At 45.1% G+C, this 27,707-nt stretch overlaps 1 protein-coding gene across 1 annotated transcript in view; it reads right to left on the bottom strand.

Moving 5' to 3' along the window:
- The window catches only part of adck1 (aarF domain containing kinase 1), a 171,861-nt gene that overhangs the window by 89,240 nt on the left and 54,914 nt on the right, over nt 1–27,707 (bottom strand). The window contains exon 4 of the mRNA XM_021573702.2: nt 4,470–4,673. Within this exon, the coding sequence (XP_021429377.2) occupies nt 4,470–4,673 (204 nt within the window). The remainder of the gene's footprint in view (nt 1–4,469; nt 4,674–27,707) is intronic.

Here is a 27,707-nt window from a genome sequence, read left to right as displayed (position 1 = left end):
GTGCCTTCAGAAAGTATTCATACCCCTTTACATATTACACATTTTGTTGTTACAGCCTGAATTCAAAATTGATTCAATTGATTTGGTTTTCCCACCCATCTACACACATTACCCCATAATGACAAAGTGAAAACATGTTTAGACATTTTTGCAAATTGATTGAAAATGAAATAAAGTAATCTAATTTACATAAGTATTCACACCTGTGAGTAATACATTGTAGCAGCACCTTTGGCAGCGATTAAAGCTGAGAGACTTTTTAGGTAGGTCTCATAAGAGCTTTCCACACCTGGATTGCCTAACATTTACCCATTATTCTTTTCAAAATTCTTCAAAGCTCTGTCAAATTGGTTGCTGATCATTGCTAGAGAACCATTTTCAGGTCTTGCCATAGATTTTCAACTAGATGCAAGTCTATGATGTAAATATATCACTAGCCACTTTAAACAATGCTACCTTATATAATGTTACTTACCCTACATTATTCCACTCATATGCATACGTATATACTGTACTCTATATCATCAACTGCATCCTTATGTAATACATGTATCACTAGCCACTTTAACTATGCCACTTTGTTTACATACTCACCTCATGTATATACTGTACTCAATACCATCTACTGTATCCTGCCTATGCTGCTCTGTACCATCACTCATTAATATATTCTTTATCCCCTTACACTGTGTATAAGATAAGATCAGTTAGATTACTTGTTGGTTATTACTGCATTGTCGGAACTAGAAGCACAAGCATTTCGCTACACTCGCATTAACATCTGCTAACCATGTATATGTGACAAATAAAATTAGATTTGAAGTCAAAACTGTAGCTCAGCCACTCAGGAACATTCATTGTCTTCTTGGTAAGCAACTCCAGTGTAGATTTGGACTTGTGTTTTAGGTTATTGTCCTGTTGAAAGGTGAATTAATCTCCCAGTGTCTGGTGGAAAGCAGACTGAACCAGGTTTTCCTCAAGGATTCTACCTGTGCTTAGCTCCATTCCGTTTCTTTTTTATCCTGAAACTCCCCAGTCCTAAACGATTAAACATACCCATAATATGATGCAGCAACCACTATGCTTGAAAATATCGAGAGTGGTACTCCATAATGTGTCGTATTGGAATTACCCCCAAAAATGTGCCTTGTTGCAAACAGGATGCATGGTTTGGAATATTTTTATTCTGTACCACCTTCTTTTCACTCTGTCAAATAGGTTAATGTTGTGTAGTACCTACAATGATGATGATCCATCCTCAGTTTTCTCCTATCACAGTCATTAAACTCTTAACTGTTTTAAAATCACCATGAGTGGTTTCTTTCCTCTCCGGCAACTGAGTTAGGAAAGACGCCTGTATATTTGTAGTGACTGGGTGTATTGATTCACCATCCAAAGTGTAATTAATAACTTCACCATGCTCAAAGGAATAATCAGCGTCTGCTTTTTTAATTTTTACCCATTTACCAATAGGTGCACTTCTTTACAAGGCAAAGAAAACCCTCCCTGGTCTTTGTGGTTGAATCTGTGTTTGAAATTCATTGCTCGACTGAGGGACCTTACACATGTTTGGGGGACAGAGATAAGGTAGTCATTAAAAAAATACTGTTATTGTCCATGTAAATTATGTGACCTCCTGAACTTATTTAGGATGTCATAACAAAGGGGTTGAATACTTATTGACTAAAGACATTTCAGCTTTTAATAAATTTGTAAACATAAAAAATAAATAAATAAAAAAACATAATTCCACTTTGACATTATGGGGTATTGTGTGTAGGACAATGACCCCAAAAAATCTAAATGTAATAAATTTTAGATTTTCGACATCAAAATGCGGAAAAAGTCAAGGGGTGTGAATACGTTCCGAAGTCACTATGTGGTGCTCCTCCCTCTATCATACTTCACCCCTCCTTCTCCATAAGTCCCATGATGTGTGTGTGTGCGTGTATGTGTGAGACACTGATTAATGTGGTTCACTCAGTCAGTAAAGAGGTTGTGCATGAGGGAGCAGCGGCAAAACACAAACACACACTAAACAAACTAATCGAAAAACAAACACACTCCTGCCAGCCACTGAACGCTCCCTTCATGCCACAGCAGCAATAGCCTATTTTGAGCCAACTTGAAGCCTGAACAATTCCTAATTCAAGCACACCTCTTTCGTATTAATCTAAAATTCATAAAAACAAGGACTTCTACGGCCCAAATAATAAAAGTATAATTTCCTCCCAAGAGGCACACCTTCTTCAAGGATGCTACAGTAAAGGGTACACGTCTTAACAGTCTGCTAGAGCGAGACGTGCTCTGGCTTTTAACAGAAAAGTCAAATGTTGTATTTTGGTGGTGCATTTGGTAAATCTGGAGGATTAAAAAGAAACCCACAGAGAGACGGAGAGAGAAGGAGTTAAAAATTCTGCCGCAAGTCTGCTCGCAGGAAGTGATGTCTTAAGCAGTAAACCTGCATGAAACACATTGTAGGCCCTCTGAACATAATAACTTAGGCCTTGTCCACGACCATGTGACAGAGTTCACGACCTCAGCACATCAATGGTATAGTATAATTACAAAATGTCACTGGTATGTTTTAGTACCACTCACCCAGTGTAAAAAATGTAGCTATCTAAAGTACTGTCGTTGTGATACCTGACGCTCATATTGTGTGTGGCGCAAATACACACACAGTGTGTGTGTCGGGACTATCAGAGGCAACACATTGATAATTCCCTACCCTGTATTTAGAGAGAAGGTATTTACACATATTCAGGAGCAGGAAATGTGTGTGGATGTCACGCCTTGCTGCTCGTACAACCTTAATCTCTTCCGAGGCACTGAATGATGATGTGAGTACCGGGAAAAATCTAGAATAGGCCTGCCAATGAATGGCTTCTCACACAAATAGCCTACCCTGATTTGACTTCATAAGCTGGCTGGAAACAAAGACAAAGTAATATCTGCCGCAGCAGACCTGCAACACACACACACACACACACACACACACACACACACACACACACACGAGAGTAATCTGTAAAAAGAGTTCGGAAACTTTTCTAACCATATGAGGAACAACAGACAAGTGACAAAGAAATGTTGAGGTAGTTTTCTAATTACCAATAATAAAATAATTTATAACAAAGTAGACAGCTGTTGAAACTTTAAATTCACAATGAACATGTCTGGCATTTATTGACAACTGAACAAAGTTAAATCAATCAATCAAATGTATTTCTGAAGCCCTTTTTACATCAGCTGATATCTCAAAGTGCTGTACAGAAACCCAGCCTAAAACCCCAAAAAGCAAGCAATGCTGGTTTAGAAGCACGGTGGCTAGGAAAAACTCCCTAGAAAGGCCAGAACCTAGGAAGAAACCTAGAGAGGAACCAGGCAATGAGGGGTGGCCAGTCCTCTTCTTGCTGTTCCGGGTGGAAATTATAACATGGCCAAGATGTTCAAATGTTCATAGATAATAATAATCACAGTGGTTGTCGAAGGTGCAACAGGAAGCAGAAATGTGTCAGACATGAAAGATAAACTTCAATTCCTCCTCTTACTCACATACTGTAGCTAACACGTTTAATGAAAATCTCAGGACAAATTAAGTTAAGCCTGGCAGCCTTTAATGTTAAGTAGAAGTCTGCTTAAGTGTTTAGTAAAGTGCCTCTGGCTGGATGATTTCATCACAGGATCAATGTTAGAGCGTTGGACTAGTAACCGAAAGGTTGCAAGATCGAATCCCTGAGCTGACAAGGTACAAATGTCGTTCTGCCCCTAAACAAGGCAGTTAACCCACTGTTCCTAGGCCGTCATTGAAAATAAGAATAGGATCAGGTCCAGGATCAGTGTGTTGCTGTAAGAGAGAAACAACCTGTCTATCTGCCTCCAAGCTACACCTCTCTGTACTATCAATAATTCCTGATCTAAATAGAGCCAGGGGACGTGGGAAACAGCTTTGGCTTTTCAACTGAACAACTCTGTCATAAACAGAGGTGCGTGCATGGAGACAGAGAGATGAAAAGGGGAGTAGAAAAGAGAGGAGAGACTGAGGGATAATTTGGCTGCTGCAGTGAACCCAACTAACCATGACAAGACCATCTAACATGCGCACACACACACACCGAAATCAGAAAGTGACAGAAGGACCAAGGAAAGTCGTGCCCAAATAACAGAACAATTACCTCGTCTCAGACACAGTCTAAAAGACTGTCATAACAAAACAGACACAAGACCCATCTACAGTATAACCAAAACGCTTCTGGAACCAACAGTCCTTATTTAGAACCAATGTGCTTTCAGAACCAAGGGCCTGATTTACCAAGCTTTTCACCCGACAATCTTCCCACTTGTTTAGTTCATAGCGGGATAAAATGCTAAACAAAGCTGAAAAACTCCACTGTCCCCATATTCACAATCAATAAACATACAAACACATCTACTCCAGGATCTACCACCCACCCCCCCAGGCCTACCTCCTTCCCCAGTTCTTCTCTGATGACCTGCTGAATCTCCTCCATAGAACTCTGTGGTGCTCTGCTGTGCAGGACTTTGAGGGTGGAGGTGTACTCCTCAGGTAGGAGGTAGTCAAGGGCTCCCAGGTGTTGACCCACCTTGATGAAGGTGCCTCTGTTGGCGCAGCACAGGTTACGCAGTCTCTCAGCTGACCGATGGTGCACCTGCAGGAGGGGGGGACACATGTCATTGGAATAATGGTTGACTACTCATCATCGTCCTCCATTTCATTGTCATCGTCGTAATCGTCAACATCATGGCAATAAGTCAAGGTCATCATCATCAACGTCGTCATTGTTAGCGGCAGTGTCATGAACGCCATCATCTTTATCAAAACAGACTCAGTTTTGTACCAACAGGGCATGAAAATAGATGGCAAATACAAAAAACACACACACGTTCAGCATTATCTCTCAAGCACATTGTTGCATCTGAAGGGCCGTTAAGTGTAATGTGATTTCCATGCCGTGTGTGAACCAGCTGGTGGAGTTGATAATGTCGCTCTCCTGGGACCTGTGCAAATAAAGGGGCGTGAAATGAGCTCCCTTTAGCCCTTTACCCCTGCCAAAAACACACAGGCTCTTCCTGCAACCCCCTGTACCCCTCTGTAACCTCCTTAACCGTCAGGGGACCACTCCACATCAGCACCGTCTGGGAACAGAGGCTCACTTCATTATATGACTTCTCCTTTAGCCAGTCAGATGTGGCTATATGGATGCCAGCTAGCATTAGATATCAACCACTGTAGCACTAGCCATCAGCTAGCATCAGCTACCATTGGCAATCATCTACGAGTCATCAATTAGCATTAGCCTTTCCATCTGCTAGCATCAGCCGTCCTATTGTAACGGAGTTAAGAACATACAGTAAGCTCACTCAAGTTTCCAGTTTTAATAGTCATATGCAAAGGATACACATGGTATACACTTGCCGGTTCCCTCTCGACAACGCAACAACGATAAGACATTTTAAACAAAAAAACTCCAAAGCTAGCTTGCAATGTCAGATGGAGCCATCCAAGAAGTACCTTTTGTGTGGCTCAACCCGTTGGAACGCTGTTAAGGAGTATGGTCCAGCGCCGACAGAGATGGCCGCCTCGCTTCGCGTTCCTAGGAAACTATGCCGTATTTTGTTTTTTGTGTGTTATTTCTTACATTGTTTCCCCAGCAACTCACCAACATTACGACCAGAAATAGGACTTTCTCGAAGTGGATCCAATGTTTGGTCCACCACCCAGAACAAAGGATCGGATGCCAGCCGGCAACCAAAAACAACGGCGCCGCAGAAGGGGCAGACGGAGCGGTCTTCTGGTCAGGCTCCGTATACGGGCACATTGCGCACAGCTCCCGAGCATACTAATCGCCAATGTCCAGTCTCTTGACAACAAAGTAGACAAAATCAAAGCAAGGGTTACCTTCTAGAGAGACATCAGAGACTAACATTCTTTGTTTCACGGAAACATGGCTCACTCGAGAGACGCTATTGGAGTCGGTACAGCCACCTGGTTTCTTCACGCATCGAGCCGCCAGAATCAAGCATCTCTCTGGTAAGAAGAAGGGCGAGGGGGGGGGGGGGGATGCCTTATGATTAACGAGATGCAGTGTGATCATAACAACAAACAGGAACTCAAGTCCTTTTGTTCACCTGACATAGAATTCCTTACACAATCAAATGCCGACCGCATTATCTACCAAGAGAATTCTCTTAGATTATATTCACAGTTGTGTATATTCCCCCCAAGCAGACACCGACGGCCCTGAAAGAACTTCATTTGACTATGTAAACTGGAAACCACATATCCTGAGACTGCATTTATTGTAGCTGGGAATTTGAACAAGGCTAATCTGAAAACAAGTCTCCCTAAGCATATCTCCAGCATATCGATTGCGCGACCCGGGCTGGCAAAACCCTGGATCATTGTTATTCTAACTTCCGCGGCGCATATAAAGCCTTCCCCCGCCCTCCTTTCGGAAAAGCTGACCACGACTCCATTTTGTTGCTGCCAGCCTATAGACAACCTAAAACAGGAAGCAGCCGTGCTCAGGTCTGTGCAACGCTGGTCCGACCAATCCGATTCCACGCGTCAAGATTGCTTATATCACGTAGACTGGGATATGTTCCGCATAGCGTCGAACAACAACATTGATGAACACGCTGATTCGGGGAGTGAGTTTATTAGCAAGTGCATCGGTGATGTTGTACCCACAGTGTCTATTAAAACATTCTCCAACCAGAAACCGTGGATTGGTGGCAGCATTCACGCAAAACTGAAAGCATGAACAACTGCTTTTAATAAGGGCAAGGTGACCGGAAACATGATCGAATACAAACAGTGTAGCTACTCCCTCCAAGGCAATCAAACAAGCTAAGCGTCAGTATAGAGACAAAGTAGAGTCGCAATTCAACGGCTCAGACACGAGAGGTATGTGGCAGGGTCTACAGTCAATCACGGACTACAAAAGAAAAACCAGCCCCGTCGCGGAACACATCGTGCTCCCAGACAAACTAAACAATTTCTTTGCTCGCTTTGAGGACAACACAGTGCCAGTGACACGGCCCGCTACCAAAACCTGCAGGCTCTCCTTCACTGCAGCCAAAGTGAGTAAAAGATTTAAACGTGTTAACCCTCGCAAGGCTGCAGGCCCAGACGGCATCCCCGGCCGCGTCCTCAGAGCATGTGCAGACCAGCTGGCTGGTTATTCAATCAATCCTTATCCCAGTCTGCTGTTCCCACATGCTTCAAGAGGGCCACCATTACTCCTGTTCCCAAGAAAGCGAAGGTAACTGAGCTAAATGACTACAGGTGGCTGTACCGACTGCGATAACGTCTCTCGAGTGAGCCATGTTTCCGTGAAGCACTACCTTCCGTCTTCATGAAGTGATTTGAGAGACAAGTCAAAGAACATATCACCTCCACCCTACCTGACACCCTAGACCCACTCCAATTTGCTTACCGCCCCAATGTGTCCAGACGACACAATCACAATCATACTGCCCTAACCCATCTGAACAAGAGGAATACCCATGTAAGAATGCTGTTCATCGACTACAGCTCAGCATTTAACACCATAGCACCCTCCAAACTCGTCATTAAGCTCGAGACCCTGGGTCTCGACGCTGCCCTGTGCAACTGAGTCCTGGACTTCCTGACGGGCCACCCCCAGGTGGTGAGGGTAGGTAACAACATCTCCAACTTGCTGATCCTCAACACTGGGGCCCCACAAGGGTGCGTTCTCAGCCCTCTCCTGTACTCCCTGTTCACCCATGACTGCGTGGCCATGCCTGCTTCCAACTCAATCATCAAGTTTGCAGACGACACTACGGTGGTAGGCTTGATTTCCAACAACAACGAGACGGCCTACAGGGAGGAGTTGAGGGCCCTCGGAGTGTGGTGTCAGGAAAATAACCTCACACTGAATGTCAACAAAACAAAGGAGATGATCATGGACTTCAGGAAACAGCAGAGTGAGCAGCCCCCTATCCACATCGACAGGACAGTAGTGGAGAAGGTGGAAAGTTCCTCAGCGTACACATCACAGACAAACTGAAATGGTCCACCCACACAGAGAGTGGAGAAGAAGGCGCAGTAGCGCCTCTTCAACCTCAGTAGGCTGATGAAATTTGGCTGGTCACCGAAAACACTCACTAACTTTTACAGATGCACAATCGAGAGCATCCTGTTGGGCTGTATCACCGCCTGGTACCGCAACTGCTCCGCTCACAACCGTAAGGCTCTCCAGAGGGTAGTGAGGTCTGCACAACGCATCACCGGGGCCAAACTACCTGCCCTCCAGGACACCTACACCACCCGATGTCACAGGAAGGCCAAAAAGATCATCAAGGACAACAACCACCCGAGCCACTGCCTGTTCACCCCGCTATCATCCAGAAGGTGAGGTCAGTACAGGTGCATCAAAGATGGGACCGAGAGACTGAAAAACAGCTTCTATCTCAAGGCCATCAGACTGTTAAACAGCCATTACTAACATTGAGTGGCTGCTGCCAACATACTGACTCAACTCCAGCCACTTTAATAATGGAAAAATATATGTAATAAATGTATCACGAGCCACTTTAAACAATGCCACTTTATATAATGTTTACATACCCTACATTACTCATCTGTATATTCTGTACTCTATACCATTTACTGCATCTTGCCTATGCCGTTCGGGCATCGCTCATTCATATATTTCTACGTACATATTCTTATTAATTCCTTTACACTTGTGTGTGTGTGTATATAAGGTAGTTGTGAAATTGTTAGGTTAGATTACTTATTAGATATTACTGCATGGTCGGAACTAGAAGCTCAAGCATTTCGCTACACTCGCATTAACATCTGCTAACCATGTGTATGTGACAAATACAATTTGATTTGAGAAGATCACTGGTTTGTAGCCCAGTATGGGGCAGTCGGGCAGTGGAGGAAGTTAAACTGTTAGCAGCACATTAACGTCAGTGACACTAGAACTGGCTAAAGTGGACATGTATGCAGTGTGCTCCATTTCTACATGCAGTCGAGCTTCCCTGGTTTCCAGCGTTTCAGTCGTTTGTTGAGGAATGAACATGCTCAAGGCACACGGACAAAAACAAATCCACACACTTTAACCCTGCATCATTTAAGCATAATCCTCTCACAATAGGGTAGGTGGGAGATTGGATGGTTGTCCGGTGGGCATTTTAGTGAGTGAGTGAGCCGGGCCAGATCAACTGTAGGCAGCAGCCTCTCCTCTCTCCAACTCCCAGATAATAATTGTTTTATTTTTTAGGGGGTAGATCAGTTTTAATATTGCAGATAGATTGTGGCTTCCATCAATGTAAGGGACACCTGTTAATTGAATTGCATTCCAGGTGACTACCCTGTGAAGCTGGTTGAGAGAATGCCAAGAGTGTGCAAAGCTGTCATCAAGGCAAAGGGTGCTACTTTGAAGAATCTCAAATATGAAATATATATTTTGATGTAAAAAAAAAAAAAAAATGGTTACTACATGATTCCATGTGTCAAAATAAAGAAAATTCTTTGAATGAATAAGTGTGGACAGTTTGCAGCTAAATCTGCAGAGCTGGGATGGTTGTATCCCCCATATAGATAACATTCTACTGGTTGCAAGAAGTGTTTAATCTGCCGCTGTTGTGTGTATCAGTTCAAAAACCATGTGCCATGGAATCGGTACAATTAAAAATCTCTTTCCCAAGAATTGTGCAATCTTTATGGCACAGCTTTCATTTTTTCAGCCCTTAAATTAAACTGGTACTTTTGATTTATCATAATTTCCTTTAATGCATGCCCGACAAACAAGTTCCTTACTTTCTCCCCCTTCCACTTACCTCTCAATTTTTGCAGTAATGCTGCAATTAGTTGGTTGTAATTTTGAGTAGAGCAGACATTTCCATATATTTTTGTTGGCTACGTGTGTGACATAACTCCAACAGCCCTATTTAGGATATCATTTACAAATATTATACCTTTTCCAAAAAATAAATATTTTAGTTTCACCATAATATTTGTTGTAATATTTGTTCTGTCTTTTGAATTTGCAACCAACTTTATATGGCTTGTTTTAAAAACAGCATTATTTGAGAGATTATTTCAAAATTATTTCAAAATTTATTTTAAAATACCTGAATGTGCGCTTGTAATCTGAATAAAAGGATAAAAGGCCATTCTTGAACATCTTACTAAAGTCTTTAGTGAGAGGTCTAACGCTTTAACATTTAAACAACTTCTGCCCTATTCATTATATAAATAGGCCCATTAAATTGTGTCTGGCTTGCCAGGTGTAGGCAAGGCCATACAGTTGATCAGGGTGATTTCTCCACAAATAGACAGGTATTTTCCTTTCCAAGGTAGCAAGATCTTATCATTTTTGCTAACTTTCTATTGAAATGTGTTGGAATGAGATCATTTCTTTCTTTCAGAATATAAGTAGATATAAGTATGTTCACTTCACCGTTAGACCATTTTATTGGTAAACTCCACGGTAATGTAAAAGTTGTATATTTTTGTGATCCAATACGTAATATAGTACCATAATTTGGTTGTAATCGAGAAATGATCTAGATCATCCATGAGGCAGTGGAGGGATTCTAATTGTGGATTTAAATGAAAAGATGAATAACGACATGTTTTTAAGCCCAGGATTTCTAGGCCCTTGATACTATTGTTGGATCTGATTTTAATTGCGAACATTTCAATGGCCATAATAAATAGATATGCTGATAGTGGACAACCTTGTTTTACGCCTCTTGGCAGTTTATTACTCTGACAAGTAGTCATTATTTACCAGTTTATACTTAGGGATACTATACATACCTTTAACCCCTTGCGAAAGTATTCGGCCCCCTTGAACTTTGCGACCTTTTGCCACATTTCAGGCTTCAAACATAAAGATATAAAACTGTATTTTTTTGTGAAGAATCAACAAGTGGGACACAATCATGAAGTGGAACGACATTTATTGGATATTTCAAACTTTTTTAACAAATCAAAAACTGAAAAATTGGGCGTGCAAAATTATTCAGCCCCTTTACTTTCAGTGCAGCAAACTCTCTCCAGAAGTTCAGTGAGGATCTCTGAATGATCCAATGTTGACCTAAATGACTAATGATGATAAATACAATCCACCTGTGTGTAATCAAGTCTCCGTATAAATGCACCTGCACTGTGATAGTCTCAGAGGTCCGTTAAAAGCGCAGAGAGCATCATGAAGAACAAGGAACACACCAGGCAGGTCCGAGATACTGTTGTGAAGAAGTTTAAAGCCGGATTTGGATACAAAAAGATTTCCCAAGCTTTAAACATCCCAAGGAGCACTGTGCAAGCGATAATATTGAAATGGAAGGAGTATCAGACCACTGCATTTCTACCAAGACCTGGCCGTCCCTCTAAACCTTCAGCTCATACAAGGAGAAGACTGATCAGAGATGCAGCCAAGAGGCCCATGATCACTCTGGATGAACTGCAGAGATCTACAGCTGAGGTGGGGGACTCTGTCCATAGGACAACAATCAGTCGTATATTGCACAAATCTGGCCTTTATGGAGGAGTGGCAAGAAGAAAGCCATTTCTTAAAGATATCCATAAAAAGTGTCGTTTAAAGTTTGCCACAAGCCACCTGGGAGACACACCAAACATGTGGAAGAAGGTGCTCTGGTCAGATGAAACCAAAATTGAACTTTTTGGCAACAATGCAAAACGTTATGTTTGGCGTAAAAGCAACACAGCTGAACACACCATCCCCACTGTCAAACATGGTGGTGGCAGCATCATGGTTTGGGCCTGCTTTTCTTCAGCAGGGACAGGGAAGATGGTTAAAATTGATGGGAAGATGGATGGAGCCAAATACAGGACCAGGACCTGGAAGAAAACCTGATGGAGTCTGCAAAAGACCTGAGACTGGGACGGAAATTTGTCTTCCAACAAGACAATGATCCAAAACATGAAGCAAAATCTACAATGGAATGGTTCAAAAATAAACATATCCAGGTGTTAGAATGGCCAAGTCAAAGTCCAGACCTGAATCCAATCGAGAATCTGTGGAAAGAACTGAAAACTGCTGTTCACAAATGCTCTCCATCCAACCTCACTGAGCTCGAGCTGTTTTGCAAGGAGTAATGGGAAAAAATTGCAGTCTCTCGATGTGCAAAACTGATAGAGACATACCCCAAGCGACTTACAGCTGTAATCGCAGCAAAAGGTGGCGCTACAAAGTATTAACTTAAGGGGGCTGAATAATTTTGCACGCCCAATTTTTCAGTTTTTGATTTGTTAAAAAAGTTTGAAATATCCAATAAATGTCGTTCCACTTCATGATTGTGTCCCACTTGTTGTTGATTCTTCACAAAAAAATACAGTTTTATATCTTTATGTTTGAAGCCTGAAATGTGGCAAAAGGTCGCAAAGTTCAAGGGGGCCGAATACTTTCGCAAGGCACTGTAAAAGTGATTCTCCAAAATTGAAATATTCCAGGCATTTATATATAAATTCCAGTCGTACATTAAACCTTTTCAAAGTCAGCTATGAATACCAGGCCTGGTTTCCCAGATTTTTGTTTCCAGTTTTCAGTAATAATGAAATCAGACCTTGTTCAGTATTGGATAATCTACCATTTTTAGAGGAGTGGTTTAAAAAAAAATGCTAATAATGGTACTTTGAGTACATCAAAAAAGGTTTGGTATGCCACCCAGCCCTGGAGTTTTCCTGGGACTTAAAGGCTTTCATTGCATCAACAAGTTCCTCTGCTGTAATTTGGTCTTCACATGAGTCTTTCTGTATAGCTCCCAGATAATTACACAGTCAGGCCATGAGGAGACCGTTCACTTCACCGTGGAGCCAAACCAAACATGGGCTGTTTCACCCCCACACACTCCACACACACTGAGTGAGCTACTGAGGAAACAGGGGAAGGAGAGAAGAGAAGAGAGGAGAGGAGGAATCAAAAAAAGTGTGTGAAAGGGGATGATTTGAAAAGAGGAGTTGGTGATAGTATGGAACAGGGCCTGAAGGAGAAAGGAGGGAAGGAAACATTGTCAATAAAAATAAGGGGTACATGAGGGAGAGATAGGATAGGGGAAGAGGGAAAATGAGAGGAGAGGAGAGGAAGGAGGTTGAATTTTCCTCTCCACTGGTTTATCCTCTAGGGAAAAACCGTGCCACCTGTCACCCCTCCAGTCTTACCCTGGCACCACACACACAAACACCCTCTCAGTCTCTCTCTCTCGCCTTCTCCATCTCCCCTCTCCTATTTCAGTCACTGCAGTTAATTATCTTCCCCATTGGTGGCAGTGTAACAGAATGCCATCATCATGGCGTTGTAGATTTGTATGGGGCGTGAAGACAGGGAGCCAAGGCTATGGGCCCACTCTCAAAACAGGGGGTGTCCAATGTTAGCACATCCTCAACATGCTATGCAGACACACATACCCACACACAGAAAGTATCCCCATGCTCCTGCTTCCGAGCTATACCGATCGCCAGCCCCCTCACTCCCTCTCTCCATTTATTTATGTCTTTACCCTTCTACCTCCTTTTCTTTCTCCCCCTCAGCTTCTCACTTTAAGCTATGCCCAGCCCCTTCACTTCCTCTCTTCTTCCCTCCATTTTTTCTCAAGCCCACTCCATCCATTTCAGTCTCCCTCTTTCCCTCAACTAACCCCAGCACCCTCACTCCCTCTTTATCCCTACATTTCGCTCCCCATTTCTCTCCCCCCTTGCAGCTATTCTCCAGCTCTCTCCCCCCTCGCAGCTCTCTCGCCCCCTCGCAGCTATTCTCGACCCCTCGCAGCTATTCTCGCAGCTCTCCCCCCTCGCAGCTATTCCCACAGCTCTCTCTCCCCTCGCAGCTATTTTCGCAGCTCTCTCTCCCCTCGCAGCTATTTTCGCAGCTCTCTCTCTCTCCCTCGCAGCTATTTTCGCAGCTCTCTCTCTCTCCCCTCGCAGCTATTTTCGCAGCTCTCTCTCTCCCCTCGCAGCTATTCTCGCAGCTCTCTCTCTCCCCTCGCAGCTATTCTCGCAGCTCTCTCCCCCCTCGCAGCTATTCTCGCAGCTCTATCTCCCCCCTCGCAGCAATTCTGGCAGTTCTCTCTCCCCCCTCGCAGCTATTCTGGCAGCTCTCTCTCCCCCCTCGCAGCTATTATCGCAGCGCTCTCTCCCCCCTCGCAGCTATTCTCGCAGCGCTCTCTCCCCCCTCGCAGCTATTCTCGCAGCACTCTCCCCCCTCGCAGCTATTCTCGCTGCGATCTCCCCCTCGCAGCTATTCTCGCTGCGATCTCCCCCCTCGCAGCTATTCTCGCTGCGATCTCCCCCCTCACAGCTCTCTCCCCCCCGCAGCTCTCTCCACTCCCCTCGCAGCTCCCCCCCACAGCTCTCTCCACTCCCCTCGCAGCTCCCCCCATCTCCCCCCCTCGCAGCTATACTCAGCTCACTCTCCCCCCTCTCCCCCCCTCACAGCTATACTCAGCTCCCTCTCCCCCCCTCGCAGCTATACTCAGCTCCCTCCCTCCCTCGCAGCTCTCTCACCCCTCGTAGCTATTCTCGCAGATCCCTCCCCCCTCGCAGCGATTCTCACAGCTCTCTCAACCCCTCGCAGCTCTCCCACCCCTCGCAACTATTCTCGCAGCCCTCTCCCCCCTCGCAGCTCTCTCCCCCCCGCAGCTCTCTCCACTCCCCTCAAAGCTCCCCCCTCTCCCCAATACGCAGCTCCCTCTCCCCCCCTCGCAGCTATACTCAGCTCTCTCCCTCCCTCGCAGCTATTCTCGCAGCTATTCTCGCAGCTATTCTCGCAGCTCTCCCACCCCTCGCAGCTATTCTCGCAGCCCCCCCCACTCGCAGCTCTCCCCTCGCAGCTATTCTCGCAGCCTCCCCCCTGCAGCTATACTCGCAGCTCCCCCCCCCCTCTTGCAGCTCCCCCCCCCCCCTCTCGCAGCTATTCTCGCAGCTCTCCCCCCCTCGCAGCTATTCTCGCAGCCCTACCCCCCTCGCAGCTATTCTCGCAGCCCAACCCCCCCACGCCTTTCTCGCAGCTCTCCCTCTCTCACCTCGCAGCTCCCCCTCTCTCGCAGCTATTCTCGCAGCCCCCCCCCCCCTGCAGCTATTCTTGCAGCTGCCCCCCCTGCAGCTATTCTCGCAGCTCCCCCCCCTCGCAGCTCCCCCCATGTCGCAGCTATTCTCGCAGCCCTCCCCCCCTCGCAGCTATTCTCGCAGCCCTCCCCCTCGCAGCCCTCCCCCTCGCAGCCCTCCCCTCTTCGCAGCTATTCTCGCAGCCCTCCCCCTCGCAGCTATTCTCGCAGCCCTCCCCTCCTCGCAGCTATTCTCGCAGCCCCCCCGCAGCTATTCTCGCAGCCCCCCCCCCCCCCGCAGCTATTCTCGCAGCTCTCCCTCTCTCCTCGCAGCTCCCCCCCACCTCGCAGCTCTCTCCCCCTCGCAGCTATTCTCGCAGCTCTCCCCCCTCGCAGCTATTCTCGCAGATCTCCCCCTCGCAGCTATTCTCGCAGCTCTCCCACCCCTCGCAGCTATTCTCTCGCAGCTCTTCCCCCCTCGCAGCTCTCCCCCCCTCGCAGCTATTCTCGCAGCCATTCTCGCAGCTCTCCCCCCCTCGCAGCTATTCTCGCAGCTCTCCCCCCCTCGCACCTATTCTGGCAGCTCTCTACTCCCTCGCAGCTATTCTCGCAGCTCCCCCCCTCGCAGCTATTCTCGCAGCTCTCCCCCCTCGCAGCTATTCTCGCAGCTCTCTCCCCCCTCGCAGCTATTCTCGCAGCTCTCTCCCCCCTCGCAGCTATTCTCGCAGCTCTCTCCCCCCTCGCAGCTATTCTCGCAGCTCTCTCCCCCCTCGCAGCTATTCTCGCAGCTCTCTCCCCCCTCGCAGCTATTCTCGCAGCTCTCTCCCCCCTCGCAGCTATTCTCGCAGCTCTCTTCCCCCCCTCGCAGCTATTCTCGCAGCTCTCCCCCTCTCGCAGCTATTCTCGCAGCTATTCTCGCAGCTATTCTCGCAGCTCTCCCCCCCTCGCAGCTATTCTCGCAGCTCTCCCCCCCTCGCAGCTATTCTCGCAGCTCTCCCCCCCTCGCAGCTATTCTCGCAGCTCTCTACCCCCTCGCAGCTATTCTCGCAGCTCCCCCCCTCGCAGCTCTTTCCTCTCCTCGCAGCTCTCCCTGCTCTCTCCCCTCGCAGCTCCCCCCTCGCAGCTCTCCCTCTTTCCCCCCCTCGCAGCTATTCTCGCAGCTCTCTCCCCCCTCGCAGCTATTCTCGCAGCTCTCTTCCCCCCCTCGCAGCTATTCTCGCAGCTCTCCCCCTCTCGCAGCTATTCTCGCAGCCCTCTCCCCCTCGCAGCTATTCTCGCAGCTATTCTCGCAGCTCTCCCCCCCCCTCGCAGCTATTCTCGCAGCTCTCCCCCCCTCGCAGCTATTCTCGCAGCTCTTCCTCTCTCCCCTCGCAGCTCTCCCTCTCTCCTCTCGCAGCTCTCCCTCTCTCCTCTCGCAGCTCTCCCTCTTGCAGCTCTCCCTCTCTCCCCTCGCAGCTCTCCCTCTCCCCTCGCAGCTCTCCCTCTCTCCCCTCGCAGCTCTCCCTCTCCCCTCGCAGCTCTCCCCCCCTCGCAGCTATTCTCGCAGCTCTCCCTGCTCTCTCCCATCACAGCTCTCCCTCTCCCCCCCCCCCCCTCGCAGCTATTCTCGCAGCTCTCTACCCCCTCGCAGCTATTCTCGCATCCCCCCCCCTCGCAGCTATTCTCGCAGCTCTTTCCTCCCCTCGCAGCTCTCCCTGCTCTCTCCCCTCGCAGCTCCCCCCCTCGCAGCTCTCGCCCTCGCAGCTCTCCCTCTCTCCCCCCTCGCAGCTATTCTCGCAGCTCTCTCCCCCCTCGCAGCTATTCTCGCAGCTCTCTCCCCCTCGCAGCTATTCTCGCAGCTCTCTCCCCCCCTCGCAGCTATTCTCGCAGCTCTCTCCCCCCCTCGCAGCTATTCTCGCAGCTCTCTCCCCCCCCTCACAGCTATTCTCGCAGCTCTCTCCCCCCCTCGCAGCTATTCTCGCAGCTCTCTCCCCCCCTCGCAGCTATTCTCGCAGCTCTCTCCCGCCTCGCAGCTATTCTCGCAGCTCTCTCCCCCTCACAGCTCTCTCTCCCCTCGCAGCTATTCTCAGCTCTCTCCCTCTCCCAATAGCAGAGCTGTGTGTGCGACAGGGATGATAACTGCAGACATTAATGACATTAGCACACACACACCATTAGAGGAGCAGTGCAAAAACACTGTCAGGATTCTACAGGGTCATTATCAATGTTCATCACAGCCAGAGCACTAACATGAGCCACAAGGGGTTACCACAGACCCAATACACACACCTTAGACAGCCAGAGATGTACACACATGTGCACTGTGTCTACTACTAAGGCTGGATCATGTTGTTGTATTGTTCAATGTTTTAATTAAGTCATGTTCTGACTGTTGCTGCCTTCTTGGTCAGGTCTCCCCTTGAAAGAGACTGGGTCTCAACGGGCTTTTCTTGGATAAATGAAGGTTAAATAAATGTTTAAAAATTATCAAAATGTTCACACCAACTGAAGAGACCCTAAACCAGGACCTTGAGTCATCTATACAGCAGTTTAAAACCCTGCTCTGTCATGTTACATTGAAGACCTCCGAGCTCTCCCTAGTCCCGCTCTGTCGTTAGCCCACCACAACACTCATCTAAAGTGATGTTTAAAATCTGTCTCGCGCTGCCTGTGGCCCCCGAGGCAAGATGGCTAATCAATGATGTCTAATGCAGTCTTTCTATGTCAAACAGACCAGGAGCAAAGCCGGTGTGGATTAATGCTCCAGAGCTTCAATATAATCTGTGTGTCACACAATGGGAGAATGGTGTGTGTGTGTCTAAATTGTTTAATGATTTAACCAAAACACACAAGTGCTTTTGACTCTTCTTTTATTGATCAAACACCCAAACACCCTTGACAAAAAAGTCCACAAATGTTTTTATTTTATGACTACTAATGTGTGGGCGCGTGAGTGAACATTTAAATAGAGGCCTAGTCCACTTCCTCATTCTTTGTACTGGAGTGGCCAGTACAGAGATATAGGATATTTGATTCTGAGAAAGTGAATTATTGGGATTTCATAACATCGTAACCATCTCAATTTGTACTTGTCGAAGTGGAGTCCTGCAGTACTTTGTGGACAAATCCTTTGTGACATCTCTTTGTATATTTTGAGAAAATAAAATGAAAGTTCTGAGTAGCTTCCCCGCAAACTGACACAGAACAGTTGCAAGTAGAAAACCAACTCTTCAAGCTGTTGCTTTGTCCTGCTCTGGACTTCACTGAAAATGAAAAGAGCATCTCTGTGTGACTCCATTAATATAAAATAGCTAATTCTGTGACTTATTTTTGGATTCAAGAGACAGAGGAAGGACAGGGGGCAAAGGGAGAAAGGGGGGGGGGGGGGACACCATACAGATAAGAATGAGGTCTGTGGAGAAGATGTGGGGCCCCTGGTGGAGTCACAGTATACTGCTGTCTGGTACTACAGTATAGGGCCATGAGGCCCCTGGTGGAGCCATGCCATAATGCTGTCTGGTACTACAGTATAGGGCCATGAGGCCCCTGGTGGAGCCATGCCATAATGGTGTCTGGAACTACAGTATAGGGCCATGAGGCCCCTGGTGGGAGTCATGACAATGTATGTAGTTCTGTCTTTGAGCTGTTCTTGTCTATTGATGTTCTGAATTATGTCATGTTTCATGTTTTGTGTTGACCCCAGGAAGAGTAGCTGCAGCTTTCGCAACAGCTAATGGGGATCCTAATAAAATACCAAAATAGCAATAATGCTGGGTGGTACTCCAGTATAGGGCCATGAGGTTATACAATAAGTGCATTTAAATCAGTTGGTTCCTCAAACCGCAGGCCCTTGATCCCCACAGCAACACTCAGATGGTCACTAGGAACCACTACCATACCCGCGTACTCTCTGAATGAGATGCTTGCTAATCCAAGCCAGCAGTGTGTGACTGAGTGAAGGAATGAGCGAGAGGGAGTGAAGGCTCGGCTACCTGTCGTGTGTGGCGACAGGTAGCCTAGCAGTTAAGCGTGTTGGGCCAGTAACCGAAAGGTTGCTGGTTCCAATCCCGAGATGACTAGGTGAAAAATATGCTGATGTGCCCTTGAGCTAAATGACTCAAATGTCATGTAAATGTCTGAAGTTTAGCTGTGTTGGATAGATGTAAGGTGTGGTCAGATAAAGAGGATAAGAGGTCAAAAGGAGCCAGCACTAACAACTTGACTGGAGTTCACCGACTATAACAGAGAAGAGACACACAGTCAAACACACAGTCACAGACAAACACACATCTATTCATCATATCACACACAAACAGTCAAAGACTCAGGATTTTCCCTTCGTTTGTATTGGCTTTGAAGATCAATTACCTACAATTGAAAGAGAGCGCTGACACACAGGCCCCTCTGTGTTGCCATTAATTACGCAACAGGCTCAATAGCCGACAAGCCGTTCCTTTCAGTTAGGGCTTTAAGGGTTTAGGTGGAGGCTGCTCCTCTGTGTCTTGGATCCTCAAGAAATAACCAGTGGGACCAAGTGGGAACTTCAGTATCGATGACTGATGGTTTAAACACAAGACAAGGAATGTGTTCTCTTGTCTTCTCATTTGGGTTTTAAAAATCGCCCCTCCTCTTACATTGTAAAGTGCTTTCAGGACCGATACATTACTATCATGAGGACTTGTAACCAGGAGGCATAGCATTGACGGCCACTGTTTGACAATTCCTTACAGGCGATGCGTCGGGTGACATTTAAACGACACATCCTATTAAAGAGACAGCGGATGAAGGATGGATGACAATACAGGATGTAGTGTATCAGTAGTGCTGCTGTCTGATGACAATGTAAGAGCGTCGACTGTACTTAATGAATTCACGTCCTCCTAATGAGGAGAGACTAATGGACTTTCTCGTCGAGTGTCTATAGGGTCTGACAGAGACGGAGACAAAGAGTGAGAGCGAGACAGGCCAGAACGAGAGAGGCAGAAAAAGAAACAGAGAGAGACAGAGACCGAGACAGAGAAGCAGAGAGGCATAGAAAGAGAGAGGCAGAGAGAAACAGTGAGAGGAAGAGAGAGACAGAAACAGGCATAGAAAGAGTCAGAGAGAGCGCTCAGGAAGAACTGAGAAGGTTATACCGCTCATCTGCTCTCTCTCTCTCCCTTTCTCATCCTCTCACCTCCCTCTCTACGTACTACAACCTTCGCTCTTCCTCAGTCTCGCAAAGTTGTTCTCCCTTCTCTTTCCCACCGTATGTTGCTCTACCTTATCATAGCTTCTTAGTCTAGTGAACCTGGCAGGCATTAGGACCACTCGGCATGTACCAGGGAGGTAGACATACTTGTAGACCGTCAGCCGTGTGCAGGTGCAGAGCCTGAATACCTGTCCTCGCTCATTTAAACAGCAGGATGTCTCTGGGTCCACCTGCTGCAAGCTTAGGTAAGAGTGTGTGTGTGTGTGTGTGTGTGTTCGTTCCCATGTGCATACATCCCTAGGTTCGTATAGGTGTAGATGGCCCTGTGGAGGCCTGTAATTAAAGGGTTGACTCTGGGGCCTGGTTCAATCTGCCTTGGGTCCATCAACCAGCCTTCAGATACCATTAGGCACTGATGGTAAATAGTTTACTAGGAATCCTGCTTCTTTGTGCTGCAGACTACTAGGGTCCGGCAGGGTAACATGGGCAGATAGTAGATTAATAATGGCACAATGCCAGACCTCAACTGTATGGAGATACAGTGTAGGATAAACATGTGCATGCACAGCCACATATAGCCTAAATATTCACAAGGACAAAAACCTTGTTTAAACATGAAACAATATGCTTAGGGCCTAGCATAGAAATGAAAAAAATAATTATAATTCTATGGGGAGTCCTACATAGGAGCATGGAGGGTTGGTCTCACCCCTCCGTTCAGACAAGAGCAGCTCTGGGCTTGTGTGGGTTGGGGCTAGAGCAGTAATTGATTTTTTTGCTGCCACACACACACACACACACACGTTACATGACTGTGATTAGTATGAACAGGGCTTATTTATTATTGGACGCTGTGTGTGGTCTGTGTGTGTGTGTGTGTGTGTGTGTGGTGTGGTCTGTGGTGAGAGAGATTAGTGGAGAATGAACAAGGTCTATTCATTATTAGGATGCTGATGATTTGCTCGTTACTCAGCTAACAGCAGACCATCTAGTAAAATTGCCGGCCAAACGGACGAAGAAAAAAAATCCCATTGCAAAATAATGTTTTTTATTAATTGATGGAAATACCAGTCGATGGAAATAAATTTGACCGTCATGCTTATCGGTCTATAGGAACATTTGCATAATTTAAAATGAAATTGGCCTGGTTGTATTTTTGTTAGTCGTCATGCATCTTATTTATCCAACACAACTACACGTGCACAGCATACAGACTATTTGAGTGGGATTTCACCTGCTGCTCCTCAGCTGGGTGCAGCTGGAGTAAAACATGTGCTTTATGAAGACCATTCATTCACTGAGCAACAATTCTAAATGCAGTCGCGTGTTACAAACTGTTTTGGTGAACGACTTAAAAAAAAAGGGAGCTATTTTTATTTCTCAACTGGTAATTGAAGTGTTCCTCCCCATTCAAGTGCAGGCAACAGGCTATCAGCGCGTCACCCACCACTTTACAACGTGAGCTGCAGGCAGTATGCATTTTGAAAATATACTTAATTGTTTGAAACCTGTATGTTTTACCTCATATCATGAGGTATGTCTCACCTTGGTTTAAAAAAAATTATATAGCCAAAATCTGACCATGGAAACGTGGAGGCAATTATTTTATAAAGATTTTACAATTTATCATCTTACCATTTCTACTGTCCTGGGTGCTAGTTATGATTTTAATTTGCTCGTTTTTGTGGAACAGTTCCATTTCAATAATAATAAATACATTATTGTCAGGTGGTTGATCACAAAAAAATCTTTATTTAAAAAAATATCACAAGGTGGCTGTTTTGTCTTGTATTTACAGTTGAAGCTGGAAGTTTACAGACGATTAGGTTGGAGTCATTAAAACACATTTTTCAACACTCCACAAATTTCTTGTTAACAAACTATAGTATTGGCAAGTCGGTCAGGACATCTACTTTGTGCATGACACAAGTCATTTTTCCAACAATTGTTTACAAACAAATGATTTCACTAATAATTCACTGTATCACAATTCCAGTGGGTCAGAAGTGTATATACACTAAGTTGACTGCCTTTAAAAAGTGTGTAAAACTCCAGAAAATGATCATTGCTTTAGAAGCTTCTGATAGGCAAATTGACATAATTGGCAGTGTACCTGTGGATGTATTTCAAGGCCTACCTTCAAACTCAGTGCCTCTTTCCTTGACATCATGGGAAAATCAAGAGAAATCAGCCAAGACCTCAGATAAAAATAAAAAAAAATTGTTGACAAGTCTGGTTCATCCTTGGGAGCAATTTCCAAACCCCTGAAGGTACCACGCTCATATGTACAAACAATAGTACGCAAGTACAAACAACATGGCACCAGGGCGCGTCATACCACTCAGGAAGGAGACGTGTTCTGTCTCCTACAGATGAAAGTACTTTCGTGTGAAAAGTGCAAATCAATCCCAGAACAGCAGCAAAATACCTTGAAGATGCTGGAGGAAACCAGTACAAAAGTATCTATATCCACAGTAAAACGAGTCCTATATCGACATAACCTGAAAGCAAGGAAGAAGCCACTGCTCCAAAACCGCCATAAAAATGCCAAACTACGGTTTGCATGTGCACATGGGGACAAAGACCGTACGTTTTCGAGAAATGTCCTCTGGTCTGATGAAACAGAATTAGAACGGTTTGGCCATAATGACCATCATTATGTCTGGAGGAAAAGGGGGAGGCTTGCAAGCCTGAAGCACAAGGGTGGCAGCATCATGTTGTGGGGGTGTTTGCTGCAGGAAGGACTGGTGCACTTCACAAAATAGATGGCATCATGAGGAAGTAAAACTGTGGATATATTGAAGCAACATCAAGACATCAGTCAGGAAGTTAAAGCTTGGTCGCAAATGGGTCTTCCAAATGGACAATGACCCCAAGCATACTTCCAAAGTTGTGGCAAAACGGCTTAAGGACAACAAAGTCAAGGTATTGGAGTGGCCATCACAAAGCCCTGACCTCAGTCCTATAGAAAATGTGTGCGCAGAACTGAAAAAGTGTCTGCGAGCAAGGAGGCCTACAAACCTGACTCAGTGGGAAGCTTGTGGAGGGCTACCCAAAACATTTGACCCAAGTTAAACAATTTAAAGGTAATGCTACCAAATACTAATTGAGTGTATGTAAACTTCTGACCCACTGGTAATGTGATGAACAAAATAAAATCTTAAATAATTCGCTCTATTATTATTCTGATATTTTACATTCTTAAAATAAAGTAGTGATCCTAACTAACCTAAGACAGGGCATTTTTACTAGGATTAAATATCAGGAATTGTGAAAAACTGAGTTTAAATGTATTTGACTAAGGTGTATGTAAACTTCCTATTTCAACTAATTGTTGACAGCCAGTCACGGCACCATGTTTATATTGGAGAAGGCGACGTATTTAAGTTGATCATGTTGTGAGATGGAAGTTATCTATATAGGATACATACACTTAACAAAAATGCCACATCCAACAATTTCAAGGATTTTACAAAATGTACAGTTCATATAAGGAAATCAGTCTATTTAAATAAATAAAGGCCCTAATCTATGGATTTCACATGACTGGGTAGGAGTGCAGCCATGCTTATGCCCACCCACTGGGGAGCCAGGCCCACCCACTGGGGAGCCAGGCCCAGCCTATCAGAATGAGTTTTCCCCACAAAAAGGGAATTATTACAGACAGAAATACTCCGGATGTTGAGGTCCTGGGTCGGCGTAGACGTACTGACAAATTCTCTAAAGCGACATTGGGTTATGGTAGAGAAATTAACATTAAATTCTCTGGAAACAGCTCTGGTGGACATTCCTGCAGTCAGCATTCCAATTGCACGCTCCCTCAAAACATCTGTGGCATTGTGTTGTGTAACAAAACTACACATTTTAGAGTGGTATTTTATTGTCCCCAGCACAAGGTCCACCTGTGTAATGATCATGCTGTTTAATCATCATCTTGATATGCCACAGGTGGATGGATTATCTTGGCAAAGGAGACATGTTCACTAACAGGGATGTAAACAAATTTGTGACAGACCGGCTCAATCTTACATAGCTAAATTGGAAATTGTGTTTTTTTTTTACATTGGATAAAAGTAAAGACTCAGCACTACAAAATGATATATCATACACTAGTTGAGGAACAATGGGAAAGCAATTCTGCTTTGAAAGTTGATAAACTTGTAACCTCACTTTTGTGAAAATGGCCTTTGAATGTTTTGGTACTACTACTGGAGAGCTCTTCTTTGTCTACACCCATTCAGTATCGTTCACACCCTCTTAAGCCTTAGCCCCACATCTTTAAGTATTCACATGTGAGGCCATGTGCTTACCAGAGTGAGTACAGTAGTGTCCTCAACAAAGATTAAGACTAAAGGCTGGTTTATACGACGTCTATCGACATGTCTGTATACAGTTGTCGCAGTGACATCATGAACATTCTATTGTCGTCCGACATCAAACTTGGCAGACTAATTCATTTACTATATGTCAATATAGCAAACCTGGCAATTAAAAGTAATGTTGTAAACCATCAATCAAATGAATGTATAAATCCCTTTTTACATCAGCAGATGTCAAAGTGCTATACAGAAACCCAGCCTAAAACCCCAAACAGCAAGCAATGCAGATGTAGAAGCACGGTGGCTAGGAAAAACTCCCTAGAAAAGGCAGGAACTTAGGAAGAAACCTAGAGAGGAACCAGGCTGTACCTGGTGGAGATAAGACTAAAGACTCAGATTGTTCTTCAAGATGTTCAAACGTTCATAGATGACCTGCAGAGTCAAATAATAAATCACAGTGGTTGTAGAGCGTGCAACAGGTCAGCACCTCAGGAGTAAAGTGTCAGTTGGCTTTTCGTAACCGAGCAGAGGTCGAGACAGCAGGTGCGGTAGAGAGAAAGAGAAAAGTTATGGTTAGTTTTTAGCTAGCTATAAAAAATAAAGGTTTATGTTCAAATGCCTCTCCTGTGAAGTAGTGGCGCACGACATACACCTAGTTTCCTGAAACGAATCACATTTGTGCACGACATTTTAGAGAAATACATTTTTTTGCGCATATGAAAGAATTCTGGGATCTTTTATTTCAACTCATGAAATATGGGACCAACACTTTACATATTTTTGTTCAGTATATTTGTTGTCTTAAGTGGGAAGGTGTTACAAGCTTTGGTTTTTCCATATTATACTTCAAGGTTGGACGTTAGCACGTAGGGCTCACCTTTTGGTGTCACCTTGTTAGTCAGTCTGTATTACACTTGTGGTGGTCGGTCATCTCGTTAGGAGGGAAGGTGTTTCACCTGTGCTGGCCATGGTGCTATTTAAGAATGGTTGGACCAGAGCTCCAGTTGTCTTGAGAGATGTGGAGGATCAATACCTTTAGTTGGCTCTCCCTATTTGAGTTCCAGACGAACAATATATTATCTTCCCCGTTTTGCTTCACTTTTTTGTTTGCTTCCTGTCTAAATTTGGTGTGGGTTTTTCTTCTGTTTGCCTCTGACTAATTTAGTGGGCCTTCATGGTGGGTGACTTATGGCCAAGTTGTTGTTGCTAGTCAACTTTCAGTGGACACACCCATGAGTCACTCCGAACCCCTCCTAAAACCCCACCTGTTTAGGCTTTGGTTGTTGTTAGTTCCCCTTTCTATTTGAGCAACAATTTTTGGTTATGTTGCTGGGAACTTAATCGCATTTTCAACTCTACCGATCATTTTGTCCCAAACTGTTGCATTAAATAGCTAAATGTGCCTACTCCCGTCTTGGCATCTGCGTTCTAGACAATAGCTGGCAGATACAGTGCAGGTAGGCTGTGCCGGACAGGCTAGTCTACATGACGAGTAGAGAATATTTTTTATTTGTCAAACGGCAGCCAAGCATCGATCACCATGTCACCAAAATAAGACCCTTGATTTATTGGAAAGGAGCATCAAGCTCATCAATGTGCACTATCACCACCCTGTGAAGTGCGTCATCATTTATTTCATCTGTAGCCTAATAAACGGCATGGTTTTCCCGAGTCGTAGCGGGAGAACCACACATCATGTCATCGCGTGACTTCAAGTTTGCCTCGATATGGTTATTATGTCAATACTTGCGCCTAAAGAAGTTTCCACTGTCCTTTCTCGCATTATTAATATTACCAACACAGAAAGGCCCCCACCATGTCGATCGAACAAATTGTCTGTTGGCCTTTATACAATTGTAACGAAACTTCCTGTTTCCTTCACAGCTGTCGGGGATTTATTTTTATACATCGACTTTACTCGTCCTATGAAATGCAATGGCTTTTTTCTTACTGTGATGGGTAGAAAAATAATACAAATAGCTATGAATACATTACTGAATGTCAGATGTTAAAAACAAAGGGAGGAGGGAGAGAGAGGGAGAGAGAGAAGAAAGGAACAGTAGTGATTTTGCTGGGAGCGTCAGCTAATTTCATGCTCTGCATTTTATTGTCACGCATCAGTAATTCCAGCGTTGCTTCCAGACGCACACACTTGAACGGGTCTACCATAAGCCACTGGGTGGCGCACACACACACAAATGAAACAGGCCTACCATGAGCAATCGTATAGGGTGACACACACACAGAGAAGCCTCTAGTGTTTCAACATCCTCGCTCTATCCATCACGTGTGTCTGTGTAGCCTATCTGCTAGGCCTATGGCTTGATACATGCTAAAGAAGATAGCAGAAGGAGATGGAAAGATGAGATAACTGCGAGAGAGGTAAATTGCAGAAAGCTGTTGAGAGCAGTAGATTGCAGAAAGGGAGAGGGGGATACCTAGTCAGTTGTACAACTGAATGCATTCAACTGAAATGCGTCGTTCGCATTTAACCCAACCCCTCTGAATCAGAGGTGCGGGGGGCTGCCATAATTGAAAGGTCTTCGGGATCAGATTTGTCTTTCTTTCCCCCTCAGTGACAAAGTGTCACAGGGGCCTCCTCAGTACTCTCCAAGGTCCCCTAGTGCTTAGCCTGTCACTGTGATGCGCAATGACAATCATATGGATATAGAATATAATCGGCACCATTAGGGCCATTTCACCAAGTCTAACAGCTAGTTGAAATACATCCATCTTCACTTTCTCGTCCTCTCCAATTTCTCCTCGACTCTCTTCTCCTCAACAAAAGTAAAACAAAGTAAAATATTGTAATATAGACCTATCCGTGTCATGAGTCAGAGAAATGTCTCCTGTGCAGGCTCATTTAACCTACCTAGTCATGTTAGTCCAGAGGTGAATGGCTTTAATATTTGCATTAGGTAAGGATTTCAACTTTTCCCCAGAAAGTATATTTATATTATTAGTATAAACTCTATCACATTTAAAAGGAGTTGGATATATAGACTCCAAACAGTAAGAAATAACAATACACTGCCTTCTTGGAGTCTTTCAAAAAAAAAATGCAACAGAGCACATTACAGTGTATAAACTAATACAGTTAAGATACGAAAACACACAACCCATCCAAGTCATTAAATTTGAACAATTTT

The sequence above is a fragment of the Oncorhynchus mykiss genome, chromosome 19, assembly GCF_013265735.2.
Source record: "Oncorhynchus mykiss isolate Arlee chromosome 19, USDA_OmykA_1.1, whole genome shotgun sequence".
Classification (NCBI taxonomy): Eukaryota; Metazoa; Chordata; class Actinopteri; order Salmoniformes; family Salmonidae; genus Oncorhynchus; species Oncorhynchus mykiss.
The sequence above is the reverse complement of the archived record's forward strand: the minus strand, read 5'-3'. Positions and strand labels throughout refer to the sequence as shown.